We start from the raw sequence: 16,593 nt of genomic DNA, 5'->3' as shown, positions 1-16,593 counted from the left end.
AACCTATTCATGTGAGAGAGAAGTGATCGGGAATTGTAAAAACAATAGGTAGAAACACTAGGAACAGTGGGGTCACAAGCCTAAACTCAATCTCTTTCATACTGCAAGTTACTCTCTTCTTGAAACTAGCTACAATTCACAGGTCAAAATCCATACAAGTGATCTCACATGCTTATATACATATAAATTATTTTTTAACTATTAACTTAATGCCACAAAAAATTGTTCTCAACTCTTGAAATTTAAGGCTTCAGTCTTAATGTTTAAAAATAGCTGTTACTTCCTTAAGATACACACAATATTTATCCATAAATGTAATAATTCTTCCTACAAGCCTTCTATATCCATCTACTAAATGATGCTACCTGAATCACAGCTTTAAAAATCATCTCAGATGGTCATTGTGCCATCTGAGCACCATGGATTAAAAATCCCAACACTAAGAATTGAAAACCTTGGTTCAGTAAAAAGGAGATTCAACCTAAAGTCATCATTAAGCAAAAGGCAGTAAATTCCAAGTTATAACAGTAAAGATGAATTATCTAAGTAGATCCCATGTCCTTCAGGTAAACTAAACACTTGGCAAAAATATGAATAGTATGAAACTACACTTTAGGCACACAAAACAAATAATAATGTGTTTTATTTTTAAAGACATGCATATTCAGTAAACATATATTCTAAAACATGGATGGAAAGATGCACCAACAGCAAGAGTAGCTGAGATGTCTGTAGCAATGCAGTATTCTTAAACTGATGTGAAAAGAGATCAGAAGTAAGACCGTCAGAACACAAACACTTGTTACACCCAAAGAGACTAAAAGGAGTTGTTAGATGGACAGTGCAGCCTTCCCAGAGCTGACTAATGACTACCATCTATTATGGAATACAGTTCTTAGGGCTAACACAAAAACAGCAGAAAAGCTCCACCTTCACAATCTCCAGGCACCACTGGTAACTCTCCACCTTCACTTGTGGCAATGGGTGAGACAGCATTTGAAGAAACACCTTCTGGCTCTCTCCCTGGAGTAATGGGCTAGCCTGTGCAGATTTCCAGCTAGTAAAAAGGAAAGAAAAAAAAGCAAGTTACTAAGCAAAGAATTACAAAGCATGTTCAAAAAGGTCTGTTCCTACTCAAGTTCCTTTGAGTGGCATCTTTGTTTAATTAACTATATTGGCATGAACTCAGGGGGAAAAAATTAATTCTCTCTAAAGGAACAGGAAGAGAAAGAAAGAAAAAGAAAACATCCTTAAAATCTCACACTTGCAGCCAGGCATAGTGACATATGCCTTCAAGTCCAGCACTCATGGAACAGGGGTAGGCATATAACTAAGTTCCACCCTGGGCATAGGAAGTTCTAGGATAGCCAATGCTACATAGTGAGAACTCATACCAAAAATAATATATAAATAAAATTATTTAAAAAGAATCTTTGGACTTGAGCCAGTGAAATGGCTTAGAGGATAGAGGTCACACAAATCTGAGGACCTGAATTCAAATCCCAGGTCCTACAGAAGGAGTGAATCTACTCCCCAAAACTGTCCTCCTGGCTTCCCACATCATGGTATGTGCACCTATATTATAAACACATACATATTAGTAAAAAAATAAAGAAAACTAAAACTCAAAAGTTAGCTAATGTTTGTCATATTATAGAATGCATTATAGGAATCTGTCCCAATATCTTAATATAAAATAACTAATGCATAATGCTTTATAAAATTCTACTTAAGGAAATTAGTAATTTTATAAAACTTATAAAAAGGAATCTTAAACTTAGGTAATTATTTGTCAACTTTGGGTTTTTTGAGACTGGGTCTTACTGACAACTTTTAACTACAAGTGAATTTTCTGCTTCTGTTGCCTGAGCACTGGGTTTACAAGAGTAAACCAGCACCTCTGACTATTAATAACTAATACATGAGTAGTTGACAAGGATGGCTACAAATGCACACAAATACAGGAAACAGTCATTTTCATTATGGGCATGACATTGTTAAATTAACTCTGGAATAAAGCAGTTAACTAGCTTAATGCAGCTATACATTAATGAGCTAATACAATTTAATAGGTGACCCATAAAGCAATTTAAATTAAAATAGAAAATGTGTAAGGTCAATTTCATTTATATATTGTTTTATTATTTATTCATATTTTTGTACATTGGTGTTTTGACTGCCTATGTCTGTATGAGGGTGTCAGACTCCCTGGAACAGGAATTATAGATAGTTGTGAGCTGCCATGTGGGTGCTGGAAATTGAACTTGGGTCCTCTAGAAAAGCAGCCAGTGCTCTTAATCACTAAGCCATCTCTCCAGTCCCCAGCTTCATTTATATTCATCCTAAATTTACACACCCATGCTCATGCATATTACTCCTAAGTTTGTATATGTATGCCTTACATCCAATGCCTTCACATGCATATGTGTGTGCCCACAAACACTGCTCTATATTAATACTTCACATTTAAGAAGGAAATATTACATCTTTGAACAAATGCAGATGATTTCCTTTATTAGGGGTGAATGCTGATGATAGGAAAAGCTACGCAAGGCCTGGTCTGCCAGCTCCACTAATTCTAGGAGATTCTTTTCTCCCTGCAATAAAAGAAAAAAAGAATAGAAAATATGAAATTCATATAATAAAATTCTCATAGTTAACTAAGTCAGGAAATTAAACCATTCTGAGACCCTGTTCACATTTAAGTCCACTGATGAATCAATATAAAAATATCAACCTAGAGAGCAAAGTGTGGCAGAAATCCAAGTGAAATGTCATCTGAGACTGTTCCTTATTTGGATTTCCTTTGCTCACTTGTGACCTCTGTGACTAAAAGATTGGTGTATTTTACTAGCTACCATCCTGACAAGCTCTGGAAACAAGAGGGCATATATACATGCAATCAAAAAACTATATAATGCACAAAAATAATAAATAATAAATCCAATTAAAGATGCAATTTAAAACTGTAAAAGAAGAAATTGAAAGCCAATGGCATCAAGAAGTGACAAAAAACTGGCCAGGCCAAGGATCTCAGGTCTTCATTCCAGCTACTGAGGAGGCTGAGGCAGGGGGTCAAGTGTAAGGCCCACCAAGACTACAACATAAGCTCAAGTCAAATCTGATCAATTTATAAAAACAAACAGAAAAGAAAACAGAAGGGCTGAAGACTCAGTAAGCCTCAGCAGTAAAGTGCTTACCTAACAAGTAAGAGGCCTGAGTTTCCATTCCCAGCACAGGGAATATGAAAAAAATAAAAAGAAAAAAATCATAATGAATAAAAATAAATTATATACATGCAGTTCAGAGATACTTCAAAAGGAGTAAAAATTGTGTGCTTACTCTTCAGGGCCCATTTTGATATTCTCAGATGCTACACATATCTCTACTCAGGGCACAGTCATCTCTGGACCCATCTCTAGGATCCACTAGCCTTTCAGTATAATATGTTATATTTCAATAGTAAATTTACATGAGATAAATGGTAATAATTGCTGCTTCAATACTATCCCTAAAGATACCCCCACTATCTTACGAATAATAACTCAAGACTACAATTAAGAGCTACAAAAACATTAGGTTCTTCGTGAAAACATGTAGTAAATGCAATAGAAGATTAAACAAAAATTTTATCTGCGAGTCTCTAAGTATGCATTAACATAGCTTTCATAATTCTGATTAAATCAGTCTTCACTTAGTTCCAAAACTGTGAGACACTGATGCAGAATCTTGCTATTATGCATAAGAAAGAATAGTTATAGCTTTCTGAAATCGTTAATACTCTGAGAATACACTATTCAGTACCCTAATATCTTTATTACTTTTATACAAATTATATCTTTAATAAGACTATAGACCACTCCAATCAAATATGTGTCACATTTTTATCACATATCAAAAAACAATTTACTTTGTTGTGTATCTATCAGTTGGGACACTGTAGGTGAGATTTTTCTAAATATTTCACCAAAAAGATTTAAAGAGATTATTTGCAAAATATTTTACCTCTTTCCCCACATCAGATAGGAAGTTACAGGTACATTCAATTGAATAAACAGCCTCGGCAGTTCGCTTATAAGTGCTGTAATTTTCAGAATCCAGCTGTTCCAAATAAGCCACAACAGTGTCATGAATCTCTGGATATTCCAAAGAAATAGGCATGTCCAATGATACAAAAAATAATGCTGCTGACACGGACTCTGGCAAAACCTCACTCGCCTTAATGAAAACAAAAGTTTTAGGTTAAACATTTTTTTAAAGTGTTTGTTTTAGAAACTAACTGTATACTATAATGGTAGTTGACCCTATCATATTAATTCTCTATCAAAAAAAAAAAACCTATGTTTTTTCACGAGAAAACTGTATTTCCCAACATATCAGCATATCTTGTACTTCTATGTTTTATCCAATGCAATTTCACTCTGTCCAAAACGTTTCAAGTCCAAAATGGCCTCCTTATCCCAGTCCAGGAGATTGGTTACCTTCCTCCCTCATATCCAGAACCACTCTCCCCTCTTTACACCTCTGCTAGGAAGTAAACAATGAAGGCAACACGCTCCCGAGGACAGAAACAGTTTCTCTGACATATATAAGCTTAATAACGACACATGAAACAGTACAACACTAATTCAATTCCAACTTGATTTATTTGAGCAGAAATTGTTTCTGTTTCCTTTTTAAGACTGAATTCAACATAATATTTCAAATCACTTCAGAAAACTTAACAGAAGACAGACCTATTCTATTGTTTTAAATTACAATATATTTTATAATCAAAGTCAATGGATCTAAAACTAGAACTAATTTAAATAATTATAGTTCTGTGGTAAGATTCCAAGTATTAATTAAAAAATAAAATGTAGTTTAGTCAAAGTTAAAGAAAAATCATTCAACAGGCTCAAGAGTATTGTGGAAATAGTCTTCATTACTGAATTTAATCAGGACTTATTTCATTGACATTCTATTTTAACAATAATCATCAACTACCTGAAACTCTAATTTTAAGAGCTTAATCAGTTAAGCAGTAATGCCCTTAAAGGAGTTGCTAAGTAAAGATCAAAAAATAAAGGAATCAAATTTTAGGTTAAAGCCACTGAAAAACATAAGACATATAAGAGAGCCGCTATTAGAAAGTCATGAGATCCTCATTGTTTTGTTAGCAATGCTCTTACTGAAAAAGAAAGAGTGAAAACTATATATGTGCTCACCTACAAATCACTCAACAACACGTTGATTTGCCGTACCAGTTACAGACCATCACCAAAGAAAACCCAGGCAGGAACTCAAAGCGAGAACCTGAAGGCAGGAACTGAAGGAGAAACTAATGAGAAATCGTACTTAATGACTCAATTTCTGTGGCTTGCTCAGTTTCCTTCCTATACACCTCAGGACCACCTGCCGAAAGATAGCATGGTCCACTTTGTACTAGGCTCTCCCACATCAATCAAGAAAATGTCTCTCAGACTTGCCTACAAGGTACTCTGATGGAAGCAATTCTTCAAGGAAGGCTTCCTCTATTCGGATGCTCCTATACAATAAATGACCTGGTACAGACCCAGCCCAGGTGGGGACAAAGTGACTTGGTTCCTGCCCCTGACAGGGCCAGTGTGAGCTTGAGTGCAAATGGCTCCTGTGGGCATAAGGCTAGTTGTATAATAATGTACATATTTTCACATTCCTCCAAGGAAAGTCCTCCCTGTTAATGTTAATGACTCCATGAGAGTCAGAAGCAGCACAAGTCCAGGAATCGAAGGTGTAGCTAATGTCTCACTGAAGTGGTAAATGCTGGGACCTTCAGGACAGCCCTTAAACCTCTGGAAAAGAAATCTAAATGCATGAGTTTGAAAATAGATAGAATGTCTCAACTATGCAAAATATAAGGATTCAATATGAATTATGAGGGGCATCATGAATCCAAAGGAACAAAAGCAGGATGGAGGCAGTAGGGCAGGCAGAGTGAACCGCCTGGGAAGGGAATTCCCTGGAGTGGGGCGGTGTGGAGTGAGTGAGAGTCTGCGCACAGCTCCATATTAAGTGGTGCCCCTCGGAGTGAGACAAGGAGTACCGATAAAGAGATAAGAGAGATAAGACATATTGTATTAAATATTTTCTGCAACAGAGTAGAGAGTTAGAGATACTGATATGCAAGTGAAGGTATTGAAATGGAACATTAGAGATATAAAACATATAGGTGATATGAGACATTTGATAGATGTGAATGTCTTACATGTAAGCGTAAGTCCTGGAATCATGAACAAGTAAATCACATTTAAAGATCCCATAAAGGGAGGTATTTCACAAGGTCAGTCTTCTGCATTTGAAAGACAAAGGAAGATAAAAAGAACATGTAAAGGAGAAAGGCTGCCTTGGACACACTGTACTGAAATATATAACATAGATGGTCTAACTCCGTGGTAACTACATTTTAGTGTTAGGGTTTGAAATCACTGAAGGAAGACCCCCGACTCAAATAGTATGCAAGAACAATGAGTGTTTAATATGCAGAAACAACCAGCACACAGGGGTCACCACCACTTCAAGATGGCAACCTATGAAACACTCAAGTCTCTTTTATAATGGGACTGCTATCAAAACTGCAATGAGAATTCTTTGAGTCTTCAAGTGTCATTAGCCAATTACTTCTGAGATAGCAAACAAGCATCTAAAACCTAGAGCACATTCCTAAAGGTTGTAAAAACTATTAGCAAAAGATAATTAAAAGGGACCTAAGGATTTACTATAGGTGCAAGGACAGAAGATAAATATTGACTAAGTTATCTATACAAAACCTAAGGATAACTTAGTTATGGTCTTTAACTCTCCATGAACCTGTAGACCTAGTAACAAATGATGAATATTTAGCCAGATAATTACTAATAGATATGCTTTTAGACATCCCCTGTTGCAAACCTTTTATTCAATTTAGACAAGAATTTATGTTCAAACTTGTGGTGTACTTTTTACCATATGGTCATGTACTCTGAAATACTACAAGTGCTAAGAACAAACAGAGATAGGCCTTCCTTCCCTTTTTCTTACCAGAATTCCAACTAAGAGCTGAGCAATTCCTGCAGAGATAGAACAAAGGATATTTTAACACCACTCCATTCTGTTCTACTATGAAGTACTAAACTGGAAACTGCAGCTTCCAGCCACAGAACTACTCAGACAGGCAATTCAGCAAAGTGACTTAGACTTAAGATAGGTAAATTTTTATTATTATTATTATTGTTGTTGTTGTTGTTGTTGTTGTTGTTATTATATTAGAATTAGGTAATTATTATTATTTTTATTTTTATTATTATTATTATTATTATTATTATTATTATATTAGAATTAGGTAACCTAAGACCTCATATTTTGGGACCCAGGATGCCCCAGATGCACTGCACTCCTGCTTCATGAATGATTAACCACAAGATTGACAGCCCAGAACAGATGGCCTATCCAGAGAGAAGATTATCTCCCATTCAAGTAGCTATCTTTAGGCTGTTCCTCGAATGGGGGATTTTATTGTCTTGCTCCTAGACTTTCGGGTCTTCTGCTGGAGCAAATAGTTTATGACCTAGTTTCTGAGTGGAGGCAAAACAGAATAAAAAGGCCCCTTAATTAGATTAGAAGAGCAATGCCTAACTCTAACAGAAAAATAAAAACTGGGTCTGAATTAAGCATTAAGCAGAGAAAAGAGTACATAGTACTTAATAAATATTCATTTCCTTACTTTCCCCTTTTCCCTCAAGGAGAAATCTGACATTTTCACTCTGCATATTTGTATCTGCAACTGTTATATCAACAACTCAAAACACTATGCTAAGATCCTAAATTTAAATCTGCATGGCATAGCAAGGAGACTCTCTGGGTTACAGATTCAGTAATAGAGAGCTTGCCTAGCAAGCATAAGGCCCTTGGTCTCTAGCAATAGAGGGTGTCAAGGACAAGAAAATTCATCCTCTTGGGCCCTACCCTGATGCATCAGAATATGGAAGATAGAATTATCAAGATTCTAGGAGATCTGTTTGCACAATATAGTTCAGGATAGACTGAGCTGAATCACTCAGACAGCACAAACAATATAAAGACCCTACATCAATCACTAAAAGCCAGAAAACTTGGGGCATGAAGTCCTCCTTTTACTTCTGCTTGCAAGCTAAGAAGCATACAAGTATATTCCTAGAATACACTTGGATCTTGGGTTCTGCTTCTTTCGGTTGGGGATAGTATTTTTCAACACTTCCCCCACCCCCTTAATATTTATCCAAGTAAAATAAGCTTCATTTTATTTCCCAATCAGTTCACTCCCAATCAAAAGTATTTTTCATGAGGTAACTAACATTTTAACCAAACATGAATACTCTACAAAGATATTTTCAATGATGATGATGATGATGATGATGAAGATAGATAGATAGATAGATAGATAGATAGATAGATAGATAGATAGATAGATAGATAGATAATTTGAGAGGAAAACCCCTTGAACATGGCTCAAACTGCCTTCCAATTGTTGGTGACTCCTCACAGGCAGAGGGCAGCAAAACCTCACATTTCTACACAATGGAGAAATGAAGAGCAATGGAAGATTTCTGTTAAGATGCCATTTTAAAGTATTTTGTTAATTGAAGCAAATATAACCAAGTAACCTATAAATACATTAACCATAAATCTCCTGCAATGTCTAAAGCTGATCTAGTGAAGTATAAATTTAACATATGCAAAAGTAAAAATCCCTTTCTAGCAAATGATTTGCCAAAATTGGTCAAGGTGCTAGTCATTTTCTACATCTCTCTTGAAATCAGTACATTGTGGAGAACAGAGGAAGCCATGAGTAAATGAGGGGATGAAGTCCTGAATTAATGTGGATTGTTGACAGGGGCACAGCCATTTCAAGGACCTCAATGTCTCAGAACCATGGGAATGGCAGTCTCCTCCAGTCAGGCTCAAAGAACTGGCAAAACGTTCCTCAGATCCAAGTATGCATATTTAGGAAAGACTGACTATTACGCAGAAAATAGCAAATACAGCTTTCTCTCAGATTACTACAGGCTAAGTCTGCTCCCCCACGGAGAGACCACCCACTCAGACTAGCTAAACAGCCTTCCTTGTCCAGCTATATACAATAAACATGGCTCCTCACATTGAGTTTCCAGGCGTCTCTGGGCAGCAGTCTCCATCATCTTGTGTAGCCCAGCCTGTCTAACATGTGTCTGTCCTGTCTGTATTCCTTTGTCACCCCAACAGATTTCCAGGATGGAGTTATGCAGGTATGAAAGAAGAATGTAAAGAAAGGGGGAGAGGAAGAGGGTGGTGGAGGGAGAGAAGTACATGTCTAAGTGCTCGGTGTAAGATATGAAACAAATAGAACCAAGACAGGCAGTTTTGCTTGTACTTTAAAGTTGTACTTTAGCACTCTAAAGACTTTGCTGGCAGTGTTCCCCTTATGAACAGGCTGTCCAAATGGACCATATTCATCTCCCAAACTATCAGGATTCTTTAGGGATTTCAGAGCTCCAAGAGTTTGGGTTGGCATAGTGAGGCACTTTATAGTCACTGTTGATCTTCCCACACTGAAATAGTTCCTGTGCTTCCAGTGTTTACCCAAATCTATGTGTAGAAGTAGTTAGGGATCCCTGGCAACAGCAAGCTGCTCTTGACCTTGACAACCCAGCCCGTCTCCTCCCCACTCTAGGCTACCCAGAGCTCAGATATCTTGTCTTCGAGGCTAGGATCAGAGGAGGCATATGCCTCTAGGGTGGGGAACACCTCAAAAAAACAGTTCTGGTCTTTCCTCTTGGTTGCCAGCAGTAGCTATTGGTAGTAGGGCTCTTACAAGCAGCCCTGAGAAGAGGCCTGCTGGAGGGGAAGGATCTAATTGGTTTTCAAATCATTCTAGTTATTAAGGAAGATAACAAATCACCCAGGCCAGAGGCCTGGTTTGAGATCACACAGAACTGCCACTAAACAGCTACATCAGAAGCATTTAAAAAACAAATAAGAGGTAGTGGTGAGGAATGGAGGAAGGCTTGGGCAAATGTGTGAGGGGCAGATAACTTCCTGAGTGTGTATTATTATTGACAGAGGCAGAGCCATGTCTAGGATGCCAAGCCTCAAGCACACTGAGAAGGGCAAAGCATTCTCCACGGGAATACTCAGAGAAAGCCTCCCTCTGATCTGTGTGCAGTGTATGCAGAAATTATCAAGCACAGTTTCCTCTTCCAATATGACTATAACCTGAGATTGCTCCCCTAGAGAGATACATATATATCCCCTATATGTAGTGATAGGAATGATACTGGTCCCCATAAGCTAATATACTTAAATGTGTGGTTCCAGGTTGGTCAACTGTTTAAAAAAGATTAGAAGGTAAAAGAAAGTGTGTCATTGGGGGTGGGATGCAAGGTTTCAAACTGCCATGCAAGGTCTAGTTCAGTCTGTCTATCTCTCTGTCCATCTCTGTCTCTCTGCCTGCTGCTGGTGCATCAGATATAAGCTCTCAGCTACTTCTCCATGGCCATGCCTGCCTGCTGCCATGCTCTCTACCATGATAGTCATGGAAATGCTTTCTTGGTCTCTTCACAACTATAGAACAATAACTAAGACAGAGACCTCCAACCAAGATTAGCTACACTTACCTCCTTGTTCAGCTATATACAATAAACCCACCTCCTTGATACAAATGTATAAAATAAATACACTGAGTTTCTTCATTGCTGCAATGATGGTATGTCACCATCACAGCAAATAGGCCAACTGACTCCAGCTTTTCTATGCATCAGTCTGTGTGTCTGTCCTGTCTACCTCTCTCATCACCCTAGTCAGATTTCCAAGGTCAAGCCTTGCAGGACACAGTGCTATACCACATATATTTTGAAAACATTTTAAAATGGAACACACCTGTACACCATTAAATAGCCACTTTCTTAAATCTTCCAGCAAATTATAAGCACCCAGCCTTCTCCCTTACCTTTTCAACAGGAAGAAGAATTTGTAACAGTCGAACTGTGAACAGTGAGATGCTGACAAAGGCCATCCTGTGGTGCACTTGTACAGCCTCTGCTTGCTCCAAGCTAAAACTGGTTTTACGGTAGCACATGATTTCTCCAAGGGACCCCAACACTTGGAGCAGTTTCTCTTTCTGAAAGCATTCAAAAACAAAACCAAACAAAACAATCAATTCTACCTGTAAATATACAAATGTCATTGAGAACAAACACTATCATTTACAAATCAACACAAAAATATTACTCCTTGCAGGAAAAACCAGCCAACATCTTGTGACAACAGACGGTGTAAAGGAGCGAGAAGTGCATTGAAGCTGCAAAGGGAAACTGCCAGTTCTTGAGAAGTTAGTGAGGAATCATAACTGAGAATAACAAAAACAAAGAAACACAAAAACGTAGAGGGCTATAAATTCCTCCCAGTGTCCACTACCTAATTCTCCAAACTGGAGCACAGACACATGTGGACCTTGCTTCAAAGGTGTACCAAGCTTTCTATGTGCTGAATACAATGGCAAATATAATTGGGTAGAAGAAGCAATTTAATAGAAATAGTCTCAAATTGATCTAAATATTTATTAAATAATAAAACAGAAGCCAACTAACTAAAAAAACTGTCAAATTATGTCAACTTAAGTAGTAAGGTTGTTCAAAGAATAAATACTTTACTATTATAAATTTTCATGTAACTTAACACTTAACCAGGAAACTGTATCTTTTATCTTGAAACGTAAATGTAATATATAAAAAATAAACAAATAAGGCATAGAGAAACTTACTTGCCAAGTCCTGACAATATAGACCAAAATGTATTCTAGGTATACATGCTCTCTAACTACCTGGTTCTTCAAAGAGCAGCTGCCATCAGACAGCACAGCAGAACAAGGGCATCACACACTGGAAGTCTCACTCCATCAACGCCGCAATGGAAAACCTGCAGACTAAGAACACTGGCCATTCAGTGTTAAGTGCTCAGGAACTTAGAAGCAGTGAGTCCTGAGACCAAAAAAGAACTGCTTCTCGGTGAGCTACAATGACAGCAGCAGCAGAGAAAGTTATGAAACAAAACAAAGAACAAGCGGAGCTGGGAGTTATCTAAAGAAAGGCATAAGTGGCTCCCAGCTCCTTGACCTAATGGTGTACAGGAAAAAAATGGAAACCTGATTTCATATGCACAATAGAATAGGATACTCTAGGGAAATATACTTTGGCAAGAGCTTATCAATAAATTTCTATTTTAACAACAGTAATTTTTTTCTTTTTACTTCAAGTGAATAAAAGTAGTCACTTCCAGAGGAAGATTCATTATGCTGTGCTTAACAAAACTGAGCTACAGAATGTTATATATGACTGAACCATTTAGAACTATCTAGAAATATGATTATATAGCCTCAAGTATTTTATTTCTAAATAGATAACAATATATTATGTTATTTATTTAATGCCTTAACAACATTCTTTTATCTTAATGTTTGTCAAAATAGGAACATAAATTTAATTTTTTTTTTTTTTTTTTTTTTGCTTCTTTTAACACTGAAGAAAATAGCTTTTACCAAGGAGGTATTTATTTGTAAGTAAATTATGTATAATTTCAAACACTGATAGTTGACCTAGCATTTCTTATGCACCAATTGGTACTTATATAACAGATTTAACCTTACAGTAAAAAAAAAAAACAAAAAAAAAAATTTTTTTTTTTGAGTCACAAAAGATCAGCAGCCAAAAGTAAAAAGTGAATGACTAACTTTCTCAGATATTTTCTGGCCAAGAATCTTCGAGTTAATTTAAGACACAACTGATAATCTATTCCTCACATTTCTAAGGATAAAATCACTTGCTGAAAACCTTCAACATGTGAAGAAAAAAAAAACTCCTTTAAAAAAAAAGTACTATGAAGGAGTATAACTTTAAAGAAAAAAATAAAATAAAGAATAAGTTCATCAGAGACTCGGGATGTAATTAGGTTGATTGCATTATTGCTCAGCATACAGGAAACTCTAAACTTAGTGCCTTGGCAGGGTGGATCATGCCTGTGATCCCAGCATTTGGGAAGTGGAGGCAAGAATAACACAAGTTCAAGATCATCTTTGGCTACACAGCAAATTGGAGGCCATCGTGGGATATATGGAAGTCTGTCTCAAAACCATAAAACAAGTAAACAAAAACTATTATCACAAATTAAAAGACTTGAAAACAAACCTATTATATGTCATTTATTTATCTTTTCAAGATATATGTATCACTAAAAAAATAAGACCATAGGTATTTGAATACATAATACTATTATAGTTAGAAACCTAATGACCTCCAAAGTCTAAATGTTAAAGGGTGAAGCTATCAGGAAGAGGAGTCCAGTGGAATATCCTCAGGTCACTAGAGACTCTCATCTGAAGAGGTCTGATGTACCTTAGCCTCTTCTTTCTTTGAGCTTCTTGGCTATGAGGCACTCAGACTGACATTATACACAGACCACCACTGTTACCACACATACCTACCTAAAACCCAAAGCCACTGAGTCTACTTAGTATTAAAGTGTAAGCTCCAAACACTCTGAGTAAAATAATCCTCTTCCCTTAACAAGTTACTTATCTTGAGTATTCATTATAGCAGCAAGTAAATATTATGGACAAATATTTATTATATAATATCTGCATTTTCTATATTTTAGTTGTGTTTTTATGATCTGACTTCTATCCCTAAGGATTAAATCAGCCATTCCCTAATGGCCAAAACAAATCTTAATTAAATATAGACAGACATAATCACAGTCACAAAGAAAACTTAGTAACTACAAGTCATTACATAGACTGGGGACAAAATTCAGTAGAAAGAACATACCCAACAAATGCAAGGCCCTGGTTTGACCACAATACTTACAAAGCACTAAACAAGTTATCCTAAAAGCAATATATATTTTAATGACTAATAAATTATTATATATCTCTAACAAGATAATCAAAAAGGGAAACAAAGAGAACAGATATTACTGATTGACATTAACAAAAGAGATAATGTCACTCTTTGAAAAAATGTTTATAATTTCAAAATAAAAGATCTAAGTGACAACAGAATTATGCTTCAATGAAATGTCGAAAAATTTATAGTTTGCAATTACATACAGATACATTGAGGACTGGAGATGCATATGAATGGTAAAATGCTTGTGTTATAGGTCTCTGGTAGCAAAATAATAAGAACCAAACTTTGGCAATTTATAGGTCTTATAAATATTATGCCATAATACAGCATTCCTGAGGCTACTGTGTACTTCTGAAATTATCTACCAATGAAATACAAACAGTGAAGAACAAAGCACCTACCCTATTTGCTTTCTTTTGCTATGATAAATCACTGACCAAACCAGCTTGGGGGAAGAAGGGGCTTATTTGCCTTACATTTCCATATCATAGTCCATGATAGTGGGAAGTCAGCCAGGAACTCAGGCAAGAAAATAGAGACAGGAACACAGAGGAACTCTGCTTACTAGTTTTCTTCCTCTTGCTATGAACTAACACCTTCTCTGAGCAAAAGTATAAGAAAAATTTAAAACCAGAACACAGCAAATACATACCCATGAATTAGATATAAAAGTTCTGTTATAGAAGGGGAGGGGTGTCATGACAGCTATCATAACCCATTGGCCTTTTATTGGTCTAGACCTGTTTCTATTAGTGTAAACCAAACCACTGTGAATCACTCAGAGATGCAAACAAAGTGAGCCTATCATGTATTCTGTCAAGTAAAATCTACTATACCCTAAAAAAGATATTGACTCTCACCACATCCATAGCAAAGAGGCTGTTATCATCCCAGACATCAGATGAAATTGCTTGTCCAATGAGCAGCATGTCCTCTGCAAGCAGTTCCAGAACTCTTATTATCATTTCTCTGCTTCCTAGACATAAAAATGGAAGAAATACAAGGAAAAGCAAAGTCACTTGATTATCAGTTAACTATCTAGACCCTCCAGCTAGGCATGCTCCCAAATTCCTATTACCCCATCCTTGGTGTTTTTAAAACTGCTGGCAGAGATGAATAAGGAAGTCACAATCACACTGTAACAGACCAAATGTGTTCATAAGTGTCTAAGTTACTTTAAAGTAGAAATAACTAGGAATACCCTGAAACAGATTTAAGCAATTTCAAACTCAGAGACTATCCATATTAGATACACAACAAAACGAGCAAGTTCAGAGAACACATTCTAGTCACTTCTGTCTAGTACAAGAAGCTTTAAGCTTTGCAATAGAATCACACAGAAGAGTCACATGAGAAGCTGACCCTACACTACAGTAACTAAGAAAATAAACGTCCATCCACAGTATTGTATACTGAAGAAATTATAAGAAAGAGCATCCAGTGCTGAGAATGTAACTAAGTTGGCAGAATGCTTGCCTAGCTTGCTTGAGGTCCTGGGTTCCATTTCCAGACAGCCTACACCAGGTAAGGTAAGGCACACTTCTGATCTCATTACTCAAGAGGTGAAGGCAAGATTAAAAGTTTGAAGTCATCTTGAGCTGTGTAGGAAGTTTAAGACCAGGCTGGGACACCTGAGACTGTCTAAGCAAACAAACACACAAACAAAAAGCCACTACCCACAAACATTCCAAGAGATGCTGAGCTAGACACACAAGATGGTACACACTTTGTTTTTTTCTAGCTTTCAATAGTTTATTTTACATTATATATATTTTATTAGCTTATTTTAATTATATGTCATTATATAATATGTACCTCATTACAACAATTTCTCTCTCTCTCTCTCTCTCTCTCTCTCTCTCTCTCTCTCTCTCTCTCTCTCTCTCTCCCCATTTTTATTAGATATTTTCTGTATTAAATTTCAGGTATTATCCCCTTTCCACCAATCCAACCCCCCTCCCCCTCCCATTGCCTTCATGAAGGTGCTCTCTCTCCCAACCTCCCTCTCCCACATCAGCACCTTGGCATTCCCCTACACTGGGAAAACGAGCCTTCAGTGGACCAAAGGCCTCTCCTCTCATCGATGCCAGAGAATGATATCCTCTGCTGCATATGCATGGTACACACTTGTAATCCCAGCATGAGGTTACATGACATGTTCTTGGCCAATCACCAGACCATCTCAAAAGAACAGAACCAACACTCCCCTAAAAGAAACTTAATCTCCTTTCTCTGCTGAGATAGAAAACAAAAGCATTTTCCAAAATTCCAAAAGGCAAACTTTGAATAAGACTGTCCTGTCATATCTTAAAGGTTAATTCCTAATGAATTATTAGGAAAACAAACTCCTGAATCACAGGGATCTACATTCATGTTTTTCATTAGAACAGCTTGAGTGAGCTCTCTCTACACCTCTTACAAAACTGAACAATTACAAACTATGTGGTAATTTACTGCAAAGGGCAAGAGAACATTTAGAAATTTTTATGTACAAGATATAGCTTTATAATTATCAATCTGACTTTTTACAGCAAATTAAAGAAAGGTTAAATGCAAAATCATTAAGAATAAAACTGTTCTTCTCAATATACCAGACAAATAAACAGAAAGACCCAGTGATGCGAAGTGCCACCCTCACTTGTATATCACATAACACCGTCAGCATGTGAAAGCATGCACA

At 36.7% G+C, this 16,593-nt stretch overlaps 1 protein-coding gene across 1 annotated transcript in view; it reads right to left on the bottom strand.

The window, feature by feature from the left end:
• The window catches only part of RTTN (rotatin), a gene marked incomplete at its 5' end in the record, with an annotated part of 151,621 nt that overhangs the window by 119,930 nt on the left and 15,098 nt on the right, over positions 1–16,593 (bottom strand). The window contains 5 exons of the mRNA XM_080919983.1: positions 931–1,057; positions 2,485–2,597; positions 4,006–4,218; positions 10,961–11,131; positions 14,774–14,889. Of these exons, the coding sequence (XP_080776109.1) occupies positions 931–1,057; positions 2,485–2,597; positions 4,006–4,218; positions 10,961–11,131; positions 14,774–14,889 (740 nt within the window). The remainder of the gene's footprint in view (positions 1–930; positions 1,058–2,484; positions 2,598–4,005; positions 4,219–10,960; positions 11,132–14,773; positions 14,890–16,593) is intronic.

This window comes from Micromys minutus, assembly GCF_963924665.1.
Source record: "Micromys minutus genome assembly, chromosome: 8".
Taxonomy (NCBI): domain Eukaryota; kingdom Metazoa; phylum Chordata; class Mammalia; order Rodentia; family Muridae; genus Micromys; species Micromys minutus.
This window is presented reverse-complemented; position numbering and strand designations above follow the sequence as displayed.